This window comes from Mustelus asterias, chromosome 18 (genome assembly GCF_964213995.1).
Source record: "Mustelus asterias chromosome 18, sMusAst1.hap1.1, whole genome shotgun sequence".
Taxonomy (NCBI): domain Eukaryota; kingdom Metazoa; phylum Chordata; class Chondrichthyes; order Carcharhiniformes; family Triakidae; genus Mustelus; species Mustelus asterias.
Window position 1 is genome coordinate 50097131 of NC_135818.1, and position 26005 is coordinate 50123135.

General features: G+C 40.4%; 1 protein-coding gene across 4 annotated transcripts in view; it reads right to left on the minus strand.

Annotated features, from left to right (window-relative positions):
• The window catches only part of samd4a (sterile alpha motif domain containing 4A), a 188024-nt gene that overhangs the window by 161668 nt on the left and 351 nt on the right, over nt 1–26005 (minus strand). The window contains exons 1-2 of one of the 4 annotated variants that reach the window (XM_078233901.1): nt 25674–25891; nt 24676–24768 (exon numbers count right to left, since the gene is read on the minus strand). Coding sequence is in view for 3 of the 4 variants with exons in the window: in XM_078233899.1 (XP_078090025.1) it covers nt 24227–24422 (196 nt within the window). In the remaining variant the exon portion in view is untranslated. Of the gene's footprint in view, nt 1–24226; nt 24769–25673; nt 25892–26005 lie in introns of those variants that run through there. The other 3 variants (XM_078233899.1, XM_078233902.1, XM_078233900.1) reach the window with 3 other exon arrangements.

The window sequence follows — 26005 nt, forward strand, 5'->3', positions numbered from 1 at the left end:
GGTGAGGAAAATCACAGCAAAATAAATAATTTTTTTCAAATTCAATGTGTGCTCAGCTGATACCTGGAAGGAAAAAATCTTTTTCACACACCACTGAGCTGCATCTTCTGAGAGCAATATAAAATGTCATTATTGATAGCATGGGGGTTTAGCCAGACCAGCCTCTCAATCAAGTTTATTAAGTTTTTGTTTGATTGTGAAGAAAATATTTGTGTTTAAAATATGACAAGATTGACTGCTGAAAAACAGCAGCGTAAACCAAATACAAGATAAAACATGACGACGACAAATTGGGCAACAGCAAACTCATGTTTTGTCAGTGATTCAAGTACCACCAAGAGTCTCAACCAGCGTCAAAACATTCTAATATGTGGCTTTTATATTTTTGTTTTTAATTCTTTCATGGGATGTGGACATCGCTGGCAAATCCAGCGTTTGTTGCCCACATCTTATTGCTCTTGAATTAAAAGGCTGACTAGGCCATTTCAGAGGGCAGTTAAGAGTTAAGCAGTGGGTCTGGGAAATAGGCTAGACCAGGTAAGGATGGTAGATTTTCTTCCTTAATGGACATTAGTGAATGGATTTTTACAAGAATTAATGATAGTTGAAACTAGCTTTCAGTTGTAGTCACAGGTAAATATGGCAATCAATTTGCACAAGTAAATTTGACAAATATCCAATCGTTGCCTGCATGGGTAAAGTTAGCTAAGGGAGGAATATTCGAGAACACAGTGAAACTTCCGGTTCTTTCCTGAACAAATGCCCTTGGTTCTTTTCCATCCACTTGGACAGAAGCAGGATATTCGCTGAACATTTAATTCAAAAGACTACACATTTAACATGCAACATTCTATTAGAACTGTGCCACCTTAGATTATGTCAAGTCTTGAAATAGGAATTGAGCCCATAGACTTAATTCCAATCCAAAAGTACTACCAGATGTACCAAACATATGCTGAAAAAAAAAAGGATCAGAAGATGCATTCAAACTGGGGGATCCAGCAGCTTAACCATGTTGAAGGGATGGGAGAGACCCATTGAAAAGTAAGGTACTGAGTCCAGGACCTGGCAATCGAGGGGTATCCCAGGTCTAGCATCATTGAAGGAGAAGGTGGTGCAGGAGAATCTGGACTGATCTGCAGGTAATCTAATTAATTTACTACTGCTTCCTCAATAATGGATTCCAGCATTTTCCCAATCACAGATGTTTTACTAACTAGCCTATGGCTTCCCACTTTGTCTCCCTCCTTTCTTGACTGATGTGATATTTGCAGCTTTCCAATCCACTGGAACTTTTCCAGAATCTAGAGAATTTGGGAGGATTACAACCACTGCATCCACTATCTCTGCAGCCATTTACTTTTCCACCCTAGGCTGTAGACCATCCAGGGTCTTTTGTCACATTAGTTTACTTAACACCTTTTCCCAAGTTCCTTCTTCTCTTTCACCCCTTCATTTTATACTGTTCTTAGGATGCTTTGTCTCCAACCAGGAGGAAACATCAAAAATACTTGCTCCAAGTCTGCCTTTTCCTTGTTGCCCATTATTAATTCTCCAGCTCATCCTCTAGGACCAACGCTTATTTCCTTATTCTATACCAATAGAAACACAAATTTACTTTCATATTCTAATTTCTTCCTTTTTTGTTGCGCTTTAATATCACCATATATCTGCCACTGCTTATTTATCATGCTATGTTTTAACTTATTTTCCCAGTCCATTGTAGCCAACTCTGTCTTCATATCTTGGAACTGATTTTATTTAAGTTTAGGAACCAGGTTTCTCAAACTCAAACGGAATGTGATCACTCTTGTCTTGAGAATATTTTACTAAAATCATTGATTAATCCTGCCTAATTACAAATTACCAAGTCTAAACTAGCCTGTTTCCTGGGGAGTTCCAGAACATATTGTTCTAAGAAACGGTCCCAAAAAAACTGACAAACTCACCTTCAAGGCTGCTTTTGCCAATTTGATCTGTCCAAACTAATGAAGATTATTATCCATGATCATTGCAGTTCTTTTTTAATAGTCACCATTATTTCTCGATGTACACGCCATCCTACAGCTCAACTGTTGCTCAGGGGTGGTGGGAGGGCTATAAACCACTCTCACCAATGAATTATTTCCCTTACTATTTCTCATCTCCACCCAAACTGATGCTACATTTTGATCTTCTGAACCAAAATCATTTCTGATGGTGCACCCTTAGGGTTTGTATGCTCTGTCACACTCCAGTTATTACTTCACATCGCTTCTTGTCCTTTCTCGTCAACTTTCTACATCTTTCCTCTCATTGCAGTCTCAAACAAGAATCTTAAAATTTAAGCAAAAACTTAAACAAAGCCAATTACATGAAAGTGAGGGGGAGCTGGCTACAGTTGATTGGGAAAACAGACTAAAATGTATACCGGTAAATAAACATTGGGAAACATGAAAAGAAACAATTTAAAATGTTCAACAAAAAATACTTTTCACTGATGAAAAACAAAAATTCAGAGAGAAAGACTCATCCGAGGCTCAGTCAGGAGGTTATGGATAGTATTAGATTAAAAGAGGTGGCTTACAATGTTGCCAAGAATAACAAAAAGTCTGAGGATTGGGAATGTTTCAGAAATCAAAGGGCTACCAAAAAGTTGGTATAAATGGAAAAAAGAGTAAACTAGCCAGGAACATAAAAAGATAGGAAAAACTTTTACAAATATGTAAAAAGGAGATTTACTAAAGTAAATGGAAGCAGAGACAGGAGAAATCATAGGAAATGAGGAAATAGGTGAAACATTGAACAAATATTTTGTCTGTGTTCACAGTGGTATATATTTTACAAATAGACAGCAACAAGGGTAAAGAAATTAAGATAATGAATATCAGCAAAGAAAAAGTGCTGGAAAACCTCAAGGGACTAAAATCTGAAAAATCTCCAGGACCTGATGGTCTGTATCCTAGAATTCCAAAAGATTTAGTTGCAGAGATAGTGAATTTGCTGGCTATGATTTTGTAACCTTCCCTAGATTCTGGAACGATCCCAGCAGATTGGAAAGAAACATAAAAACTAGAAGCAGGAATAGGCGATTCGGCCCATCGAGTCTGCTCTGCCATTCATCTTGATCATGGCTGATCACAGAATTCAATATCCTGTTCCCCCCTTCCTCCCATATCCCTTTAGCCCCATGAGCTATATCTAATTTCTTCTTGAAGTCAGACAACATTTTGGCTTCAACTACATTCTGTGGTAGTGAATTCCACACATTCACCACCCTCTGGGTGAAAAGACTTCTCCTCACCTCCGTTCTAAAAGGTTTACTCCTTATCCTCAAACTATGCCAGCAAATATAACACAGCTCAAGAAAGGGAGGAGGGAGAAAATTGAACTGCAGGACAGTTCAATCAGTAGGAATGTACGGGAATATATTAAGGAAATCTTAATGCATTTTTAAAAAAGTTTTATCAGAACAAGTCTACATGGCTTTACAAAAGGGAAATCCTGTTTGACAAGTTTATTAGAGATTTTAAAGAGTCTGTAACTTATGGGTAGATAAGGGGAGCCAAAAGGAATTCAAAAAAGGTGCCACACAAAAGGTTTAACCATGAGACCCAAGGGTTCATGGGGGACAGTAGAGAAAATGGGGTATTTTTAAGTCAGTAAGCTGTAACTAATGGAGCACTGTAACTATCAGTGCAAAGGCCTCAGCTATTTACAATTTACCTTAATAACTTAGACAAGAAACAAAGCAACATACCCAAGTCTGCAGATGATACAAAGCTGGCTGCAAGTTGTGAGCAGGTGCAAGCTGCAAGGAGGGTACAGAGAGGCTGCAACGAGGTTTAGATAGATAAGTGATCAGACAACAAGGAGGCGGATGTGGAGGGCTATTCCCTTTGGTCAGAAGAACATAATTTATTTTAAGAAAAAAGGCGTAAATGTGTCGAGACACACACTTGGGTGCACTTCTACAAGGAACACAAATAAAGTTAGCATGTAGGTACAACAAGCAATTAGGAAAGCAAATGGCACGTAGCTTTTATGGAAAAGTAATTGGATTACAAGAATGAAGAAGTCTTGCTACAAGAGTCCCCATCTGAAACACTGCAATTTTGGTCTCCATCTTTAAGACAGGATATGTATGCTTGCATTGGCAGTATTATACTAAAAGTTCACTAGATTGAATCATAGAAAGTTTACAGGACAGAAAGAGGCCACTTAACCCACTGCACCTTTGCCGGCTGAAAAACAAGCCGCTCAGCCTAAACACGCTTTCCATCATTTGGTCCACAGCCCTGCAGGTTACGGCACTTCGGGTATATAGCCTGACACCTTCTAAATGAGTTGAGGGTTTCTGCCTCCACTACCCTTCCAGACAGCGAGTTCCAGACCCCACAACCCTCAGGGTGAAGAAAGATTGTGTAATCTCCCCTCGAATCTCTCTACCAACTTTAAATCTATGCCCCTAATCACTGACCTCCCTGCTAAAATAAATAGGCCCTTCACAATTTTGTACATCTCAATCCATTTTCAATCCTGGCAACATCCTCTGTACCCTCTCTAATTGCAATTACGTCCTTTCTGAATTTACAGCACAGGTTCAATTCCCGTACCGGCTGAGGTGATTCATGAAGGCCCGCCTTCTCAACGTTGCCCCTCACTAGAGGTGCAGTGATCCTCAGGTTAAATCACCACCAGTCAGCTCATTGGGGACTATAATGACTTTACCTTTAATGAGGTGATCAGAACTGCTTACACAGATGAGGGAGTTGTCTTATGCTGAGAGGCTGAGTAAATTGGGCCCATACTCTCAGGTTTTAAGAGTCGTTCTCAGTGCAACATTCAAGTTAAGAAGGGGCTTGAAGGGTACAGAATAAAAGGTTGTTCCCCCTGGCTGGTGAATCTAGAACAAGTGAGACAAAAGTTTCAGGATAAGGGGCCAATCATTTAGGATTGGGAAGAGGAAAAACTTCACTCAAAGGGTTGTGAATCTTTGGAATTCTCTATTGCTGAAGGTTGATGTGCCACTGAATATGTGAGATTTCTCAGGGAAATCAAGGATATGAGGAATGGATAGGAAAGGAAAATTGAAGCCCAAGATCAGCCAATCCTTTCTATAGCCCTACTTATACAATTCCCCAGGGTCCTGGTCCCACTACAGTTCAAATGAAAGCTATCCCAATGATGCAGCTCCCTCCTTTCCCAGTCCTGGTGTCAGTACTCCTGGATTCAAAGCCCATTTCTCTCACACCAATCAGTGAGCCACAAAATGTAATATTTTTAGTTGCTTGCATGGTTTTTGTTCAAGACCCTCGTCTCTTCAGTTTTGATTTGGTGCTTTCTTACTGAGTTATTAAACAGAGTGTGACAGGAAGTATTACATGTTAATTATAAATCCCTCCATTGATTGCCATCTTGATGGAGAAGAGGCATGTGCAATCCCATGATCCCTTCAGTGATGCTGTCACAAGCTCCTTGTTCCTAGCAGGGTCACCCATGCTGGCAAGGTGCAGTCCAAAAAGTCCTCAACCCAAAGGAAGACGGTGCATCCTAAAAGCTGCGAAGGCAGAAGGCAACACCAGCAGCAAGGTGGTCCTGGTCATTTGGTTTGACATGTCACCAAAATCGGACCACCAACCCATCAAAGTCGTGTGGTCAAAGGACCACTTTAAACAAAGCCGTGCACAGGCTTCTAAGAACATTTGTCCAAGTCATGTGGTAATGGAGAATTGGCTATAGGGCCAGAGCTGTGAAACTAGGAATCCTGAGACAAGAATCACAGGTGACAGATGTATTAATGTTATTGGACAGTTTTACTGAGGCAGAAAAGTCTTTGGACAGCAGCATCTGTGATATAGGGAGGGGGCAAAAAAAAAAGTGCCTTAAAAATACGCTGTCCCATTTTCTCCTGGCTAGGGAACCACACCTCTACGGTCAAAGGAAACAAACTTACAACTTGGAATGTTAAAACACTGAAGGGTCATCTCAAAGATGACCATCTGGAAAGAAATACAACTGCAATCTTATGAGCTTTCAAGACTCCAAACTGCCTTCTTGGGGAGAGGCAGTTGAAGGTACAAGCAAGGGGATACACCTTCTACTGGAAAGGAAAGACTGACAGCAAGAGAGTTGGTTTTGCCATCTGCAATAGAATCTTGAATGCACTGCTTAAACCTTCCAATTGTATTAATGCAAGACGCATGACTCTTAACCTACATCTCAGCCATAACCAATACGTCACAGTCATCAGATCTTAAACCCTATTTCTCTATTCAAATGAAGACATTACGGAAAAGTTTTATTCTGAGCTTGAAGTCCTCACTGCTATCTCAAAAGCAAACTATCATCCTTCAGGGGGACTTGAATATTGGGGTTACCCTACAGTGCAGAAGGAGACTATTTGGTCCATCAAATCTGCACTGACTCTCCAATAGGGCATCTTATCCACACCCTATCCCCATCACCCCATGTATTTACCGCACTAATCATCCTAACCTACACATCTTGGGACACTAAGGGGCAATTTAGCACAGCCAATCCATCTAACCTGCATATCTTTAGGCTGTGGGAGAAAACCAGAGCACCCAGAGGAAACTCACGTAGACATGGGGAAAATGTGTAATCTCCACACATACAGATAAGTCACCCAAGACTGGAATCAAACCGGGATCCTTGGCAGTACGATGCAGCAGTGCTAACCACTGTGCCAGAACTCTGATATCTGGAGAAGAACCATTGGGAAAAACAGGGTGGGAAAAGCCAGTGAAAACAGCATCTTCCTGCTAAGTGAGCTCAACACAGCCTCATACCCGCTTCTGTCACAAGAACAAATACAAAACCACATGGAGGCATCCTAGATCAAAGCATTGACACCTCCCAATTTGTGCCATTATTCAGGTCAAAGGCACATGTGAAGCTTGCATCACTCGATCCATGCAGGGAATTGATGCATGTTGGACAGATCATCAACTTGCTTGATCAGTGACGAACATTCCAGTCACACCAAAATATTGCAAAGCCTAGAAGTCCAAGAAGAGGATGATCAACGTATAAGCCCTCAAGTAGCCCAATCGAAGAGAGGAATTGCAACTGTAGCTCACAACAATCTGGAAAATCTTTTACACAACCAACTCAATTCCAGGACACTGGATCAAATAGCGTCCACTATACTCAGCCACTGTTTCCAAGCCATTGGGTTGGAGCATCATCATTGCCAGGACTGGTTCAATGAAAACGATGCCAAAATGTGACCTCCTAGAACAAAAAGGAGCAACCTTAACTTCCTGGCAGAAGAACCAAATGTTGCAAATAAAAACAACAGCATTCCAACAGCTCAAGGTTGATGCCCAAAGACAAATTAGGAATATAAAAATCCTGTGGTGGGAAAAGAAAGCCAGAGAGATCCAACAATATGCTAACAATCGCGACATGCAAAGCTTTTTGAAGCCACCAGGACAATCTATAGACCAAGGTCAAACGGATAAAATCTTCTTCACTCACAGGATGACAATGCCATCAACGCTGGAAAGAACATTTGCAACAACTCCGGAACGGTGAATCCAGTGGCAGCTGATCTTGCCAGTACCCTGTCGTAGAATTCACAGCGAACTACCAACATGGGAGAGCTGCAACAAGCAATCAAATGGACTAGAAACAACAAAACCTGTGGTCCAGATGATCTTCCAGTTGGGGTCGTCGAAGTTGGTAGGCATTCGCTCACATCAAAACGTCATGCATTTGGATATGGGTGGAAAAACAACTCCCCCTGCCACTCCGGATTTCAGGAATGTGACAAGTCTAACTATCTCCAAGAAAGGAGATAAATCATGCCATAGAAACTAGAGGTATTTCTGCCTTGTCGATAGCAGGGAAAATCCTGCCACGCATTCTCCTGAATCACCCAATTTCTTCGGCTGAGGAAAACCTTCCAAGGACAAAGCATGGATTTAGATCTTCCAGAGAAACTTGTGACATGGTCTTTGCTGTCAGAAAAATCCAAGCAGGAATTTCAAGAACACCACCATGAACTCTGCATTCATCAACTGAACCAAAGTATTTGATTCAGTAAATCAGGCTTTGGGTTGTGCTCTCAGATTTGGATGTCCAAAAAACATCATAAACCTGCCATAGCTTCATGATGACATTAATGTAACTGACTTGAGTAGCAGATCTGAAACAGATGCCACTCAATCTCTTCAATTCTGCATAAAAGGACTTGCCTGACCTCGAAATCTTGCCAAAACAAAATTCATATCAACCCACAACCAATCAGCGAAACATTCCACCTCCCACATACATTGACGTGCAAACTCTGGAATACACTGAGCTCTTCCCGTACCTTGATAACCACCCCTCTCAAAATGCCATCATTTTTAAGGAGATACAACACCAGATTTGCTGTGCCAGCTTAGTCTTTTACAAACTATGGCAATGAGTGTTTGATAATAAAAACCATCACAGGTCAACAAAAGCCCTAGCATACAGAGCAGCCATTCACTGCCACACGTCCGTACTGCTGGTTAAACCTGGATAGTGTATTAGTGACACAGAAGAGAGCTTGAGAAATTCCATCAGCGATGCTTCCATTGCATCCTCTGGATTTAATGGGAAGACCAAACAAATGCCAGCGTCCTTCTTGAAGCCAACTCAGAAACTAGAAGCCAGAGTAGGCCATTCGACCCTTTGAGCCTACTCGGCCATTTATTTTGATCATTGAATTCAATATCCTGATTCTCCCCTTCCCCCATGTCCCTTTAGTTCCTAGAGCTATATCTAATTTCTTCATGGAATCAGACGTTTTGGCCCTAAATACATTCAGTGATAGTGAATTCTCACATATTCACCACCCTCTGAATGAATTTCTCCTCACCTCAGTTCTAAAAGGTTATCCCTTATCCTATAATTTATAACCTCTAGTTCTGGACTCCCCCATCATTGGGAACATTCTTTCTGAATCTACCCTGTATAACCCTGTCAGAAGTTGCTATGAGATCACCTCTCACTCTTCTAAATTCCAATGAATAAAACCCTTACTGACTTAGTCTTTCCTCATATGACAGACCTGCCATCCCAGGGATCAGCCTCGTAAACCTCTGCTGTACTCCCTCTGTAGTTAGGGCATCCTTCCTCAGATAAGGACACCAAAACTGCACACAATACTCCAGGTGTGGCCTAACGAACACCTATACAATTGCAGCAAAACATCCCTATCCTCAAATCCTCTCGCTATGAAGGTCATCATACCATTTGCCTTCTTTACTGCCTGCTGTACGTGTGCGCTTACTTTCAGCGACTGATGGATGAGGACGCCAAGGTCTCAAGATCTCGCTGAGTATCCACCTCTTTCAATTTACACCCATTCAAGTAATAATCTGTCTTCCTACTATTGCTACCGAAGTGGAAAACCTCATTTATCCACATTACACTGCATCTGCCACGCATATGCTCACACACTCAGTCTGTCCAAATCACACTGAAGAATTTCTGCATCCTCCTCACAGCTCATTCTCCCACCCAACTTTGTATTTTCTCCGAATCTGCAGATGATACATTCAGTTCCCTCTTCCAAATCATTAATATATCTGAACAGTTGGGGTGCTAGCACAGTTCCCTGTGGAACCCCACTTGTCACTGAATGCCAATAAGAAAATGGCCCATTTATGCCAACTCTGTTTCCTATCTGCTAACTAGTTTTCTAGACATTTTAAGATATTACCTGCAATCCCACGTGCTTTAATTTTACAAAGTAGTCTGTTATGTGAAACCTTGTCGAAAGCGTTCTGAAAGTCTAAATAAACCACATCCACTGGTTCTCCTTGGTCAACTCTACTAGTTACATCCTCAAAGAATTCCAATAGATTCGTCAAGCATGATTTCCCTTTTGTAAATCCATGCTGACTGCGTCTGATTACACCACTGCCTTCCAAATGCGGAGTTATGAAATCCTTGATAATGGACTCTAGCAACTTCCCCAGTACTAACTGTTAAGCTTACTGGTCTAGTTTCTCATCTCTCTACCTCCCTTTTTGAATAGCGGACTTACATTAGCTACCCTCCAATCTGTAGGAACCAGTCCAAAGTCCAAAGAATTTTGGAAAATAACCACCAATGAATCTACTATTTCCAGGGCCACTTCCTTAAGTACTCTGGGATGAAAATTTATTCAGGATCCAGAGATTTATTTACCTTCAATTCCATCAATTTCCCCAAAACCATTTCTCTACTAATGCTGATTTCCTTCAGCTCCTCACTAAAACTTGTTTCTCTGGTACATTATTAATGTCTTCCTTTATGAAGATTGAAGCAAAGTACAAATTCAATTCCTCGACCATTTCTTTATTCCCCGTTATGAATTCCCCAGTTTCTGACTGTAAGGGGCCTACATTCGTTTTTGTTAATCTTTTTCTCTTTACATACCTATAAAAACTTTTACAGTCAGTTTTTATGTTCCCCGTTAGTTTACTTTCATACTCTATTTTTCCCTTCTTAATCAATCCTTTGGTCCTCCTTTGCGGAATTTTAAATTGCTCCCAATTCTCATGTCTATTACTTTTTCTTGCCAACTTGTATGCTTCTTCCTTGAATCTGATAGTATCACTAACTTCCCTTGTAAGTTATGGTTTGGCCACAACTCCCTTACCATTCTTGCAGCAAACAGGGACAATTAACTTCTGGAGTTCACCTATTCATTCTTTAAATACCTGCATTGCCTGTCCACTGTCTTGGCTTTCAGTAATGTTTCCCAGTCCGTCATGGCCAACTTATGCCTTATACCATCATAGTTACCTTTATTGAGATTCAGGACCCTGGTCTCAGAATTAACTACATCACTATCCATCTTGACAAAGAATTCTACCATTTTATGGTCACTCGTCCCCAAGGGTTCTCTCAACTAGATTGCCAACTAATCCTTTCTCATTGCACAACACCCAGTCCAAGATGGCCTGTTCCCTTGTTGGTTCCTCAACATATTGCTCCAGAAAACCAACTTGTAAGCACTCCAGAAATTCCTCCTCTATTGTACTGTGACTAATTTGATTCTCCAAATCTATATGCAGATTAAAGTCATCCATAATAACAGATGTTCCTTAACACCCACATCTCTGATTTCCTGTCTAATGCTTTTCCCAACATTACCACTACAGTTTGGTGGTCCCACCAATGTTTTTTGCCCTTTGTTTCTTAACTCGACCCATACAGATTCCACATCATCTATGCTAATATCTTTCCTCAATATCATCTTTGATCAACAATGCAACTCGATCACCTTTTCCTTTTTGTCTGTCTTTCCGAAACACGGAATAGCCTCAAAGTTGAGTTCCCATCCTTGCTCACCTTGGAGCCACATCTCCATGATGCCAACTATATCATACCCCTTTACATCTACCTGTGCAACAAATTCATCCATTTTGTTTTAAATGCTCAGAGCATTCTTTTCCCTTTCTTTTTTTTGGCTCGGTCGTTAATTTCTCTGCCCATCACTTTCCTTATTCTCCTTACTGTCTTTTCCTCTTGTACTTAATTCCTCCTGCTCTGAATCCTTGCAACTGTTCCCATCCCCTTGCCATATTAGTTTAAACCCTCATCAACCACTCTAGCAATATTACACCCCACCCCCAACCAGGACATCAGTCCCGATCCTGCCCAGGTGTAACCCATCCAGCTTGTCCAGGTCCCACCTCCCCTAGAACCATTTCCAATGCCGTAGGAATCTGAAACCTTCCCCCTCACACCATCTTTTCAGCCACGTATTCATCCTATGTATCCTACCGTTTCTATTCTGACAAGCTTTGGTATAGGTAGTAATCCTGAGATCACTACCTTTGAGGTCCTACTTTTCAGCTTGCTTCCTAGCTCCCTAAATTCTACTTTTAGGTTTAAAAAGAGAGATTAGATCCTATGTCGCTTGTACCAATGTGTACTACGACCACTGGTTGTTTGCCCTCCCCCTTCAGAATGTCCTGCAGCCACTTCAAGACATCCTTGACTCTAGCACCACGGAGGCAACATACCATCCTGGAGTCTCGTTTGCAGCCACAGAAACGCCGATCTATTCCCCTTACAATTGAATCTCCTTTTACGATTTCATTCCCACACTTTTTACTCCTCCCCTATGCAGCAGAACCAAGCGTGGTGCAACAGATTTGGCTGTTGCTGTTTTCCCCTGAAAGGCCATTCCCCTCAACAGAATCCAAATATCTGTTTTGTGGGGGAAAATAGCCACAGGAGATTCCTGCACTGTCTGCCAAGCTCTCATGCTCTGCCTGGTGGTCACCTATTCCCTTCCTGCCGGTGGAGTGACCACCTCTCTATACATGCTACTTTCCACTTTGCGGATGCTCCTGACGCCAGTTCTTCCTCTACTCACTGTACAGTCGAGGTGACTGCAACACTTTTCCCAGAATGTTCCTCAGTGAGGTCTCTCTGCTGGATGTTCTTCCTCCTCTGGAGGGGTTCTTCCTCTACCCGCTATACAGTCACAGTTGTGGAGCAACCATGGAGGCAAAAACTTCTGCGACAATCAATTTCGATAGACTGGACACAGTGCCCAGGACCTGGGTGGCCAAAAAGCATCTCTCTCACCAGGTTCTGTTTTCTTAAATGACCAGTGTTCCAGGGGAGGATGAAAAAAAGATTCAAAGGCTCTCCTTGATCCGCAAAAGCTTTGACATTAATGAGGAGGAGGAGCTTGCTACCAATCATTCAGATTGCGACAACTTGTCCTCAAGCTGCATCATGCTCTCAGTCACAATGTCTTAATGATGAGTTAGAGTGGTAGCAGAGGGGAAAGTAAATCCTGCACTCCATGGCTCATTACCTTGTGGAACACCCTGCCCCAAAGATCTGTGGTCAAGAACAGATTGGTGGCAGAAACATACAATCACAAGTAGACATTATCCGCCAATCAAGGGACAACTGATGACATGTTGATGCATTACTAATAGATCTCCCTTATTAGTATTACGTAGCATAAAACGAATAATCCTATAATTCACAGTAATACTCAATACAAGAAAATGATTTACAATACTGAATTCAGGGTCTGGTCATGGCAAGCGGAGGGGCAGTATAATAGCTTGAGCATTTATATTAAAAATATAAATGTTTAATTTGAGTAAAGCCCAAACTTCTCAACCTATCCCCTACCAAGATGCTGTCGCTGCCGATTCCAACTATAGAAGGCAAAGACTGTAGCAGCAGTGTCATGAGGGAGAATTTTAGTAACAAATAGGTGGGGGGTGACCAGAAAGTGAAATAGAAAACGGAGCCAGCAACAATTTCATTTTTAGCAACTCAAATGCACATTGCGAATCATCTATCAAGAGTCACAGCTAGGAGGTTTCACCACTAATCAAATCAAGCTTAAAGGAATAGGCAAACCTATGGTGCATAAAAGGCTGATACCTACGTAACACTGTACTATCAGTTATGTGTTTTAAAAAGGGTCATATCAGGACTTGGGAAATACTAACAAAGTTGCATTGTGGTTCATCCCTTTAATGACATTAGCAATCAACCAATTATTGTTTTTCAGAGAAATATGAAGGCCAGATCAGGGAAGTTTTTTAAAAAAACAATCCAAATTTAAAACAAAATCAAATATGTTACATTCCATTTCACATTTTGTCTGAGAGATCTGAAGCAGTGATATCTGGACTCCTAGCTCTGCATCGCAACCACTACACTAATACCAAATATGGCTAGATAGTGGCAGGCCACTCGTTTCCACCACACACCCTTTGCCAGCTGTTTTGTCTGGCCACGTAATTTGGAAAATTGATTTAATATTGATAACGAAGATTATTTTTTTTTAAAAATATGCATATTTTTTTCCAAAACATTAAGTACTTTGCATCGAAAAGCCAAAACAAAAGATTACAAAATCCTACTCCTAATTTTTAAATTTCACCCCCTTCACAGTCTCACTCCACCATGTATGAAATTCCCAGGTAAAATATTCTAACCGTTTCAAGTATATAGCTGCAAAAAGGAAAGATAGGGCAAACAAAGCAAGAGCACCCTAGGGAAATGATAAAATTAAGATTTTTAAAAAGTGTATTCATGACAGATGTCAGGTAAAAAACACAACTGAGGATCAGGCTAAGTATAGAAGGTTCAGAGGGGATGTGAAAAAGCAAACAAGTGAAGCAAAGAAGAAAAATGAAAAGAGACTGGCAAACAACAAAACAGGAATTCCAAAGTCTTCTGTAGGCATATAAATAGTAAAAGGGTGGTGGGAGGAGCAGGGCCGATTAGGGACAAATAAAAAAGGGAATTTATGCACAGAGGCAGAGGACATAAATTAAATGAGTACTTTGCATTTGCTTTTACTAAGGACAAAGATGCTACCCAGGTGAAAGAGAATGAAATTTCAGACACTAGAAGAGGTCAAACTAATAAGGAAGCATGGGATAGTCTGTCTGTACTTAGAATTGATACGGCACCAGAACCAGATGAGATGCATCCAGTGATACTGAGGGAAATGGATTACGAAGGCACTGGCCATGATTTTTTCAGTCTCCCTTAGACTCAGGAATGGTGCCAGGAAGCAATTGGTTAATGGATATTTTTCCAGACTGGAGGAAGGTTTGTATTGGAGATTCCCAAGGATCAGTGTTGGGACCCTTGCATTTCTTGATATATGTTTTTATCCTAGACCTTGGTGCACAGGGCACTATTTTAAAATTTGCAGATGATACAAAATTTGAAAGCATTTCAAACTGTGAGAGGATAATGTAAAACTTCAAGAGCACAGACGAGTTGATGGAATGGACAGACAGGTGGCAGATGAAATTTAATGCAGAGAATGTAAAGTGATTTAGTTTAGAGAAAAGACAGCAGAGAGAAGATTTGATAGAGCATCCAAAATCATGAGATATCTGGTCAGAGCAGATAGGGAGAAACTCTTCCCACTTGTGAAATGATTGAGACCAAGAGGGCAGATTCAAAGTAATTGGCAAAAGCAACATGAGAAAAAAGTTTATTCATTCAGCGAGAAGTTAAGATCTGGAATGCACAGCCCTAGAGAGTGGTGGAGGCATATTCAATTGAAGTATTCAAAAGGGAATTAGATTGTTATCTGAAAAGGAAGAAAGGGAGAAGACAGGATAATGGCACCAAGTGCATCTGGCAAGCCAATGTAGACACAAGAAGCCAAATGGCCTCCTTCTGCACTGTAACAATCCTGTAATTCCTCAATTTGTCCAATGGGTACTTTGCTATCCACCTGAACAAGAAAAAAAAAGACCTTCCTCAAGTTTCTCACCCGAAAGTTTGTACCTTCCGCAATGAAGCATGTCCACAATATGGCAACCAGTGTAATCCTAGTTTAGGTTTGACTCAAACCTAAAACCTATGAAGCTGGAGGAGAGTGTGATGCCAAATAAGCCAACTATGATCTGCCCTTTGTTCCAAAGAGGTCAAACATTTACCCATCATGGCTAGGCCTTGTATAACCATCTTTGAAAGCCGCTTCACCTTGCTAACCACCCTCTATGTTTAACTGACTGATAACCCACATATTTTGTGGCCCTCCAAATTATTCCATTTCCCCTTGGCATTCAAAGCTGGTTTCGCCACCTTGAGGAAAACCACAATTTTATGAGCCAGTGTACGCATAACTCCAGTTTCACTCTAGTTACCTTGAGGACACTCTCAGTAGAGGGTAATAAATAAATGCTGCACTGGCTAGTTCATCAAACTGAACTTTATAAACTTGAAAAAGTGGTACACATTTGATTTGATTTATTGTCACATGTATTAATATAGTGAAAAGTATTGTTTCTTGCGCGCTTTACAGACAAAACATACCATTCATAAAAGGTATGCTGGGCACAGCTTGGAAGAAGTCACCTCACTCCGACGCCATCTTGGAACATCATATGTTCAATGAATATTCCTTGTCTTCGGAAAAGAATTGGAGAATTCTCTGGACAGAAAAATATTCCAGGACTATGGAGGAAAGGCAGTTGAGTAGGAGTAGGTGATTTTCTCTTGCAGGGAGCCAGCACAGACACAAGCCACACTGTGTCTTTCTGTGCTTCAACCACTCTATAATACAGATAGTGTTACAGGGAGGGGGAAGAGTGGGCAAAAACATGAGAGCGGAAGTTCCAGGAAAATAAGTCATCAGTTCTTTTCCTGACAATTTCTCTTATTGTATAGACCACATCTTGGGGTGGGTAGGGATGGAAAAAAGCTAAGGATAGCGGTGAAACAGTTATTAAAACTTATGCTGACCAGCAGATTATTACAACTAGCAGATCAGAATGACGATAACAGCATGTGATCTGTATTTCACCCTCTCACCTGTGTAAGCACGTTGCTGCTCATCTTAATACAAGAAGCGAGATTCAAATATACTCATGGTCCAAGAAATTTCAGTTACCAGCCGGAATGTTATCTACTGACCCCTGCTGGAGATTTACGTTCAAAACACAATCAGGCTTCGCAATAATGCCTTCCCATTGCCAAGCTTAACTAGTTGAGAAAGTACGAGGGGGCAATAATGCCCATGAAACTGTACTCGCCAGCAAACAATCCATTCCTTCAAGATGATTCAAGAGAAAAGGGATGCATAGAACTATATTTAGATGTAAATGCAAGAACTGTTCATTTGAATCTAGTTATAAAGCGGATGATAATAAATCTAGAACTCTGACCACTTTTTAAAAAAATAGTAGACAAGGGATTTCCTCTTCTCTCCTCTCCAGAAAATTAACTCAAGTTTACATAAATGAGATTTTTAGCAATGCAGAATTCAAAATTAATCAATATTTCCAAGTTGTGTGCTACACGACTGATAGTGTTTCAATTTGACTCCACCTCTATTTGCAAGGATTAAGATGAAGATTTATTTCTTAGAAATCTTTCAAGTTTAGTTTCTGTTTTACAAAGCAGTATGCAATTTCAAAGAAAGTTCAACATGAATACTTAATTCCTTGTACTTCAATTTCAATTCAAGTTTTTCCCAATGGAAACAAAAACAGATTGAAGACGACAAAGACTAACGACACCAAGAGAACAATCTGCTGGGTTAAGAATTTTTTTAATTGTGCAATACAATCCTCTAAAAAATAACAATGAAAATGGATTTTGACAAAATCATCCATGATTTGAAATATAACAATTTACCCAAAGTTAATGTAGAAAAGCAAAATCATACAGATGCTGTACATCCGAAATGAAAACAGAAAATGCTAGAAGCATTCAGCAGGTCTGGCAGCATCTGTGGTTAAATAAAAAGTTGTTTCAAATCTATGATCTTTCATCTGAACCAATAAAAAGGTTACAGACTTGAAACTTAACTCCGCTTCTCTCCCTAGATTCCACCAGATCCATAGAAGTTAATGTCCATGCCTTGAATTGTCATACCGAAATGGATAATCAAAATCGTCTGGATAATGCATTAGTAATATACTCCTTACTCAGTTAAAGATAAAACCAGTATAGAAACTCCCGCTCGGCCTCTGGTCATTACATAAACACTTGAGTATGGGGTTCAACCAATACTAATCACTTTTTTTTTATTTGTCATTCCTTGATTGAGAGGGCTGACCAAATCAAAGAAATATGTATCAAACACAAATTACGTGGCCAGGACTATTTGTAGTTGCATAAGCTAATAACATATGTTTTCTCATTTTGATTACTGTATTAATAGGAACTGATTGTGATTAATCCCACAAGGGATTGTGGTCGGTGCAGACTCGATGGGCCAAATGGCCTCCTTCTTCACTGTAGGGATTCTATGATTCTCTATTCATGCTAGGTTCATAAAGTTACTAAGATTTCAATTAAAGGACCTTGGTTTATTCAAAGTTGTTTTTAAAAATTTGCAATTGATCAGGCTTGAGAAGTATGACCAGCTGCATTAACAATTACATCAATGTATCTATTGGGATACATTGAGATGTAAATATCATGCAAGCAAGAATCTGAAAAGGTTTCTTAAAACTCCATCGCTGAATTACAGTTTACAACAATCATAGGGTTGTGGAGCGAAGATGCCAAATAGAATTATGGAGGCAATAGCTCATGTATACCTTACAAACAAAAAAAAATTGATGTCTAATTAAAGACCTTTAGATTTCTAGTTTTTCAGTTGATTCTGTGATCACTCATGAAAATTATGTCTATCCGGAAAACAGCACCTCTAACAGTGCAGTGCTCTTTCAGTATTGTACTGTGGCAGCCTTGATTTCTGCGTTCAGGTCCTGGAGTGGGACTTGAACTCAGAAAATTGCAGTTCAGTGGCGAGTGTGCTATCAACTGAGCCCTGGCAAATACTCATGGTGTGCGTCGCAAACATGTCCAACACCTGCATATTTATTTAAATAGTCTCCAGCTTATCTGTAGTATATTCATGACTTGAGTACTTTGTATATGTGAAATGTAAAGAATTTTGCAGAAAAAATTAAAATGTTTTGTATATTAGATACATTGATGTCAGTTTAAATGACATTAGACTGAATTTAAGCCAATAAATGAATAAATTCAAGACCTCAGAAATTATAATTTGTTTGGACATATTCAATTTCTTTAAAGATCAGTTTCATATGAAATGCAAGCATTACACGTTTGATGGATTTGCGAGCAACTGAAAATGTCAGAATTTATCAGCACAGACTTAAAAATGCTACATTTTCTTCTCCTCACATGCGGGACTTTATCATGTTTAATTATTCCCATTATGAGAAGTTATTTACAGGCAGTTGGAAATGCCATTAAGAATTACTTTTGCCATGGATATTTGGCATTAACAAGAAGGGTACATGATTCTGTTCGTTGCACAATGTTTCATGAAAGTACTTATTATTGGAGTTTTGGGAAACGTAGTCAAGATTTTAAAGAGGCAAATCTGTCAATGCTCAGATGAGGGAGGAAGATGTTTTTGTTTGTATTGAAACAGAAATAAATTAGCAAATTCCTCAATTTCCCTACTTTCTAGATTATGACAAATCCCAGGTGTATTCTACTGGTAAATTTAATTATACTACTTTGTCAATGTTACCATTAAAAGTTACAGTGTTTCTCTGCTGGTTTGGAAATGTCATTCCACAATGCAAAACTGAAGAAGGTGAAAAGTCAAGTTTTTCCACCCAAGTCTATGAGTTTAATACAATAATAATTAAAATTAAAGAGAGCGCTTGATGTGAATTTGCAGCTACTTGGATACATGTATAAAGTACCGATGTGAATGTACGAGTATCAAAACAAAAAAGATATAAATATTAAAATCTCACTGCAGTAAATCTACCAGGCTGCACAAACACCTGCTGCATTGATTTTAAAATAAAGAAACAAAATATTGATAGTATTTTCACCTCAGAGTCAAAAGGTCAATACTTGAATAAGCTGTACAGTACTGAGGGTGCCGCCTTTTGGATGATTGTTAACACAAACTATCTGCTCTTTCAGGCAGGCATAAAGGTTCCAAATGGTTCTATTCGCAGAAGAGTTTGCTTAGTGACCTGACCAATATTTATCCCTCAACCAAAATAACTAAATAGATTTACTGATAATAAGGCAGATGACCAAGTCTCAAATGATATCCTTTATAACTGACAAAGGCAAACTCCCCTCCTTGTCCTTCTTGACCTGTCTGCAGTCTTTGGCCAGTTGAACACACCACCCTCCTCCAACACCTCTCCAGTCGTCCAGCTCTCATCTGGTTCCATTCTTATTTATCTCATCATAGACTGGATATCATTTACAATAGCCTCACTTCCCACTCCCACAACATTACCTTTGGTGCTGTCCATGGATCTATCCCTGACATCCCCCCTCCCTCCCGAACTTATTTCTCATCTACATACTGTCCCTTGAAGAAATCATTTGAAAGTATTAACATACTTGTAAAAAGTAATGCTATGACATCCAACTCTTACCTCTCCTCTCAACCTTCCACTATTGCTAATTTGTTTGACTGCTTATCCAATAATAATGAAAAACTGAAGCCACTGTTTACATTTTGTTTTGGTCCCCACTCCAAACTCTGCTCTCTAGCTACCAACTGCAACTCCCCCCTAGCAACTATCCGTCCACAATATTTGATTCCTATCTCAGCTTCTGACCATATATTCATGCCATCACTAAGACAGCCTATTTCCACTTCTAAACATCTTCCTACTTCACCACTGTCTCAGTTCATTTGTTGCTGAAATGCAAAATCATGCTTTTATTACCTCTAGATGTGACTATTCCAATGCATCCTGACTGGTGTCCCACAATCTCCTCAATTTTGAGGTCATCCAAAACTCTGCTGCCAATGTCCTGACTCATCTATCACCCCTGTGCTCATTGACCTACATTAGATCCCAGTCAAGCAACATCTTAATTTGAAAATTCTCTACCTGGTTTTCAAATTCCTCCATGGTCTTGACTCTCCCCATCTCTGTAAAATCCTCCAGTCTCACAACCCTCCGGTATATCTATCCCCATCTAATTCTGGTCTCCTAGTGCAACCCCGATTCCAAATCACTCCACCACTGGTGGCTGTGTCTTCACAGTTACCTAGTTCTGAAATGTCCTTCCTTTCACACCTCCATCTCACTTTTCTCCTTTAAGACACTCCTTAAAACTTACCTCTAACTCAGCTTTTGGTCATCTGACCTCATATTGCCTTATATGGTTTAGAATTTTCCAATGAGGGGCCTTGGGACATTTTATGTTCAAAGGTACTATACAAGATGCTGCTATTTATGGGACTTTGCCGTGAGCAAATTGGCTGTCATGTCTTCCTACATTACAACTGTGACTATGCTTCAAAAGTACTTAATTGACTGGAGCACTTTGACTCATGCAGAGAATATGAAAGGCATTATATAAACAAGCTGTGAGGTCAAATCCACCACGAGAGCATGTGCCCCCATATGATGGCTTTCCTATTTTGACTGAAGTCTCAGCAAATAACTCAAGATTAGCATGCAAACAAAGCTTAGACTAACAACGCGAGTTACTAGATTTCTTCTCAGATCCCACACAGATTTGCCTATATTTTACATGTCAATCAAAATCAATTTAAAAAGTAAAGGCAGTAGTTATAAAAAGCAAGACAATTCAATAATCTGAGTAATAGAATGCCAAAAACAAAGGGTTATGGGGATAGTCCAATCACCCATGATCATATCAAATGGTGGAGCGGGTTTGACTGGCTGAATGGCCTACTTCTGTTCCTATCCCCTAATCTGATGGCTCAAAACTTCCAGGCTGTGAATCTCCCTCTCAGTTGTATGAGCTTCACTAAGTCTAAGAGCAACCCACGAGATGGAAGTCATGAGGAGTTTGGATGGTAGGAGCTGGCAAGCCTGTATGGAGTTAACTGTATCCAACAAACCAAGTGCACAGATGTAAAAAGTAATCAAAAAAGGTTAATGGAATGTTGAAATTTATCTCAATGGAATTCAGAAATTAAAAGTAACAGTGCTTTTGCTGTAGAAAGCCTTGTTAAAACACATATGAAGGACTGCATCAGTTTTGGTCACAGGAAACTTTTTTTTGGAAAGGCTTAGGTGCAGATTCACTAGAACGATACCAGGATATCAAGTGTTAAATTATGAAGGACTTTGCTTGGATTCCCTCAAATTTGGGAGGTTGAGGAATGATGCAATCAACGCATTTAAAATTAAAAAATGATTTGATAGGGTAAATATAGAGAAACTATTTCCTTTAGTGGAGGAATTCAGAAGAAGAGGACATAATATTAGAGTTAGGTCACTTAGGAATGAAATCAGGATGCACACAAAGGGCAATCAAACTGTGCCCTTTCTCCCAGAAGTCCATGGATGCTGGGTCAATTGAAATTGATCATTTATTTTGAAGACAGGTATCAAAGGATATGGGGAAAAAAATGATTAAGGTACAGATCATCTACGATCAAGGCTTATAAATTCCTAAATTTATCCCAAAAAGCAGGAAAATGCTACATTATGCCATTAAATGCATTGAATTTACTCATATTTTTCAGACTCAAGATTGCTTTTGGAAATGCTAAACAAAGTTAGAGTTATAGAACATAGAACATAGAACATTACAGCGCAGAACAGGCCCTTCGGCCCACGATGTTGCACCGACCAGTTAAAAAAAAACTGTGACCCTCCAACCTAAACCAATTTCTTTTGTCAGTTGTCAGTTCAATTATTTGAAGCTAACAACTAACCCAATTTAGTTTCTTTACTCTATATCCTTTCCTGGCTGCTTAAGGCCAACAATTACTATCTGAGCCAATGTCAATATACAGTTACTTCTCCAAATACTCACCATCTTACAGTATTTGAATAGCAATATGCTTTTTAAATGATTGTCATACTCTGCAATTGACAGGTTAGGATTTTAAAAGAACCTTAGTTTATAGTTGGTTTCCCAAGTTGGCACAAAATATTGCATAGCTTATTTCTGATTTCTAGTTTACACCTGTCCTTGGAACTGAACATCACCACTCAAAACTATGACAGCTCTGATTACAGTTGATTAAAATGTAATGTAATTACACAAAATACAACCCATTCCTTATGATATATAATTGTGGAATATACAGCACACCGAATAGAACAGGAAGCTAATGTAGAAAGTGAAAATTTGTAACCTTTCATGGTGGGGTTTCCCTTCTCAACAGAAAAAGCCAACCACCGAAAGGTAACCAGCTGCTGTTAGCTAAAGCAACTTCCATTTAGAATGTGTGCTTCAAGCAAGACATTTTTTAATGTCTTATGTTTCTAAACAGATCTTTGCATTGGTAACAGGAGAACAATTTTAGAGGAGAGATACTTCATTGACTATTTTAATCACTAATGTCAAGCTTCTTCCACCCATACCATATCAATTATATTTCTTGACTTCAAACCCAGCTTTTGGTGCACCAATGCTTTTTTTAAAACTAGATATGATCAGTTCCAAAGAAGCCATATTGGACTCAAAGCGTGAACTGTTTCTCCCTCCACAGATGCTGCCAGACCAGCCAAGGTTTTCCAGAATTTTCTGTTTGTCTTTCAGATTTCCAACATTCACAGAATTTTGCTTTTATTTTAGATATACTCGTGTCTTTTTGTAATGTAGTCTTGACGTTTTTGTACCTTAAATCACAAATTATATGGAAATATAGAAATGCTCCTTTCCCATCCCCCAATATGATCTCAAATTCATAGACTAGAATAGTTTTCTCAGTGCTTGCTGAATCCATGCATAAATATCCTAGCAGCAGAGCACAGTACTGGAGGCTGTCAGCAAATGGCAGTACAGACAGCTGCCAAGTCTTGCAGGCTCCGTGCTCTAATATGGAACAGCTGGAAGAGGACTGTGCATTCTTTTCTCTGAGTAAACACTAAGGGCTCTGTTCAGTATCCTACAGCAATCAAGCTTAAAGAATTCCACCAATCGGTGAACACAGACTTCTATTACTTCTCCCCAATACACCCTTTGTATTCCTACGAAAAAAACTGAAGATATACATAATTTGATCTGGAGCTACAACTGTGTCAATTTTAAACAACTATTTGAGCGGAATTCTTCCAGGTTCCACTCTTCCACAAGTCAATCCTACCACATTGTGTTTGCTGCATATGCCAGGGTGAAACATTATAGTACAAAGATTTTCGTTTCAAGTATTTCAGCCTCAGATTCTGCTACAAATATGACGAAACGCCTCTCTCAAAACGCAGACCGCATACATTTTCAAAGGTTTTTGCTGAAGAAAGTCCTGTATTATATTTAGTTGACATTTTATTTCTAATATACAAGTCGTCTCAGACTTTTGGCCTTCCCTCTTCTCGGAGTTTGAGTGAAAAAAGTCTCGTTCCCTAAAATCAGAATACGGTGCCCGTAGCGATTTAAATCTTCTCTTTTTTGGTTTTGACAGGCATATAAAAGATGAAAAGGGCAATTCATAAACAGAACGAAGAAAATTTAATAACTACATTTAAAAGGGATCCATGATTGTATGGGATAAAATAGAAAGCTACGTGTAATGAAAAGATCGGAAAAGAAACCAAGCCACGTTGTCCAGCAAGCACAGGATACCCAGACTCTACGTGACATGACTGGGTTATTGCACAGGAAATTGCAGAACAAGATGCATCAAAGCGTTTTACTTCTTACGTTGGTGATGTTGCTTGTATACCGCAATGAAATACGCCAACTGTTAATTTAAAGGGTTACAAAACATTTGTTTGTCGAATTACTAAATTGTAAGAGTTTCGCATCAATATCGGAAAGACAGCATAAAAATAATTAGTTGTATTAAACTTACCGGGATCATTTGCCTCTCCCTCGAGAATATGAAGCTCGGTGCAATCGGACAAAGAATGCTCTAGACAAATCTGAAGGAAACGAGCCTGTGTCCGGCTCACTCGTTTCAACAGGGACAACAAAGCTACAGTTTGTTCACATTCATTCCACCCTTTAAACCACCCTGCAAGAACGCCGACTTGATCTCGAAACATCATGATTAAGGAAAAGCCTCAGCACTCAGCGAGTTTATATCGTTGGGATTCTTCGGCACAAGCCAACCCCCCCTCCCTCCAAAAAAAACCAAGCTCAGAAGCATGTAGAAGGAGGGGTTGTCACATTTTGTGTGGATCGAGTTGCGATTTTTTCTTTCCTTTTCTGTAGAATAACGTCACCGTTGACACGCTCCCTCTTCCTCCAAGGCAATCAACAGAGGGCCAAAAAATCTAGCAGGCACTACAAGTATATCACCTGTCAGAATGAGCAGATCTCGGATTTTAGAGCTTCTCTCTCCACGATATCAGTTTTAATCCTCAGCGCCTGCATTTCCATGTGTGGTCAAAACTGGAAAGGAAATTAAAAGAAAACGGCTGTTGAAACGTACCATCGTTGAATGATAAATAGTTCAAACTTTACGCTGAAGCGAAGGATCTCTGTTCTCCCCTCCCTCCGCCTGCAGTAACTAGCCATTCATTACAAATTATAATGCAGCAATTCCAACAGGTTTGTAATTAAGCGTTCAAAGCGCCCAGTCTACAAATAGTCCCGAAACGATAGGATATGTTCTAGAAGCGACACGTTATTCCAGAGACTGGAAGAGCCGCTAGCCAGCCAGCCAGACTGAACGCTTCCAAAAGCAATGCAGAACGCAATTCCTCTGGGTTTAGGCCCAATGCAGATTGACTAGAGACTAAAATAAACTATCCACCCAAAACCTCAAATACGCGGCCGTCCCTTGTCCGGGATTTTCCATGTCAAGCTGGGAGAATGAAACCCCCTCCCCCCAGGGTGAACCTTTAACCATGTTAGCATGAAGACTGCCCTGCCCCGTGCAACACTGCGGAAACTCACAGCAACTCCACAGGCAACCTGTCTGCAGCTGAGAAACTGGAGCAGTCACATTTACAAACTAGCCGGTTTTAAAATTGTGGGTTGGTTTATAAAATAGAGGAGCCCCCTTTCCCCCACCCCCAGCTAAAGTTAGCTCCAACATAGCCTGGTGGTAACGCGGGGGGGGGGGATATCTGGGGATGGGTCACTTTAATTGGGGATAAAATAAAAACCCCTCTCTGATCCCAAACGTTAATAAAGCCCGTCCCCACACCCCACCCAAACAAACAAACACTGGTGATCACCAAAACAGAAAGCGATTCTCAAACCGACTAAAAATAACATGGAAGGCGCAGCGTGTGAGGATTATTAATAAACGTGAGTCAGAACGACTCCTCCCGGTTACAAGCTGCACCGACCTGCTTGTCAGGCTGGGCACGGCCGGCTCAGCTCGGGTGTGGGAGCTGCTCCCTGGGGTCCATCAGAGGAGCAGGAGCCACCGCCACCGCCGCCGTCCCCGCAAATTGGGATTTATTTTTAGGCCAGTCCCCGCCCCGGATCATTAACATTCAGCATTACATCATGGCAGGGCCAAAAATAGAGGCGGTGGCGGGGCTGGGCGATGCGAGGCGGGCGGCCCGCCCGGGTATTTATACCAGGCGGAGCCTCCCTTCCCCTCCCCCACTCCAGTCTGAGAGGCCCAGGCCGGCCGGGCCCCGCCTCCCGGGGCTGGGTTGCTAGGCGCTCGCCA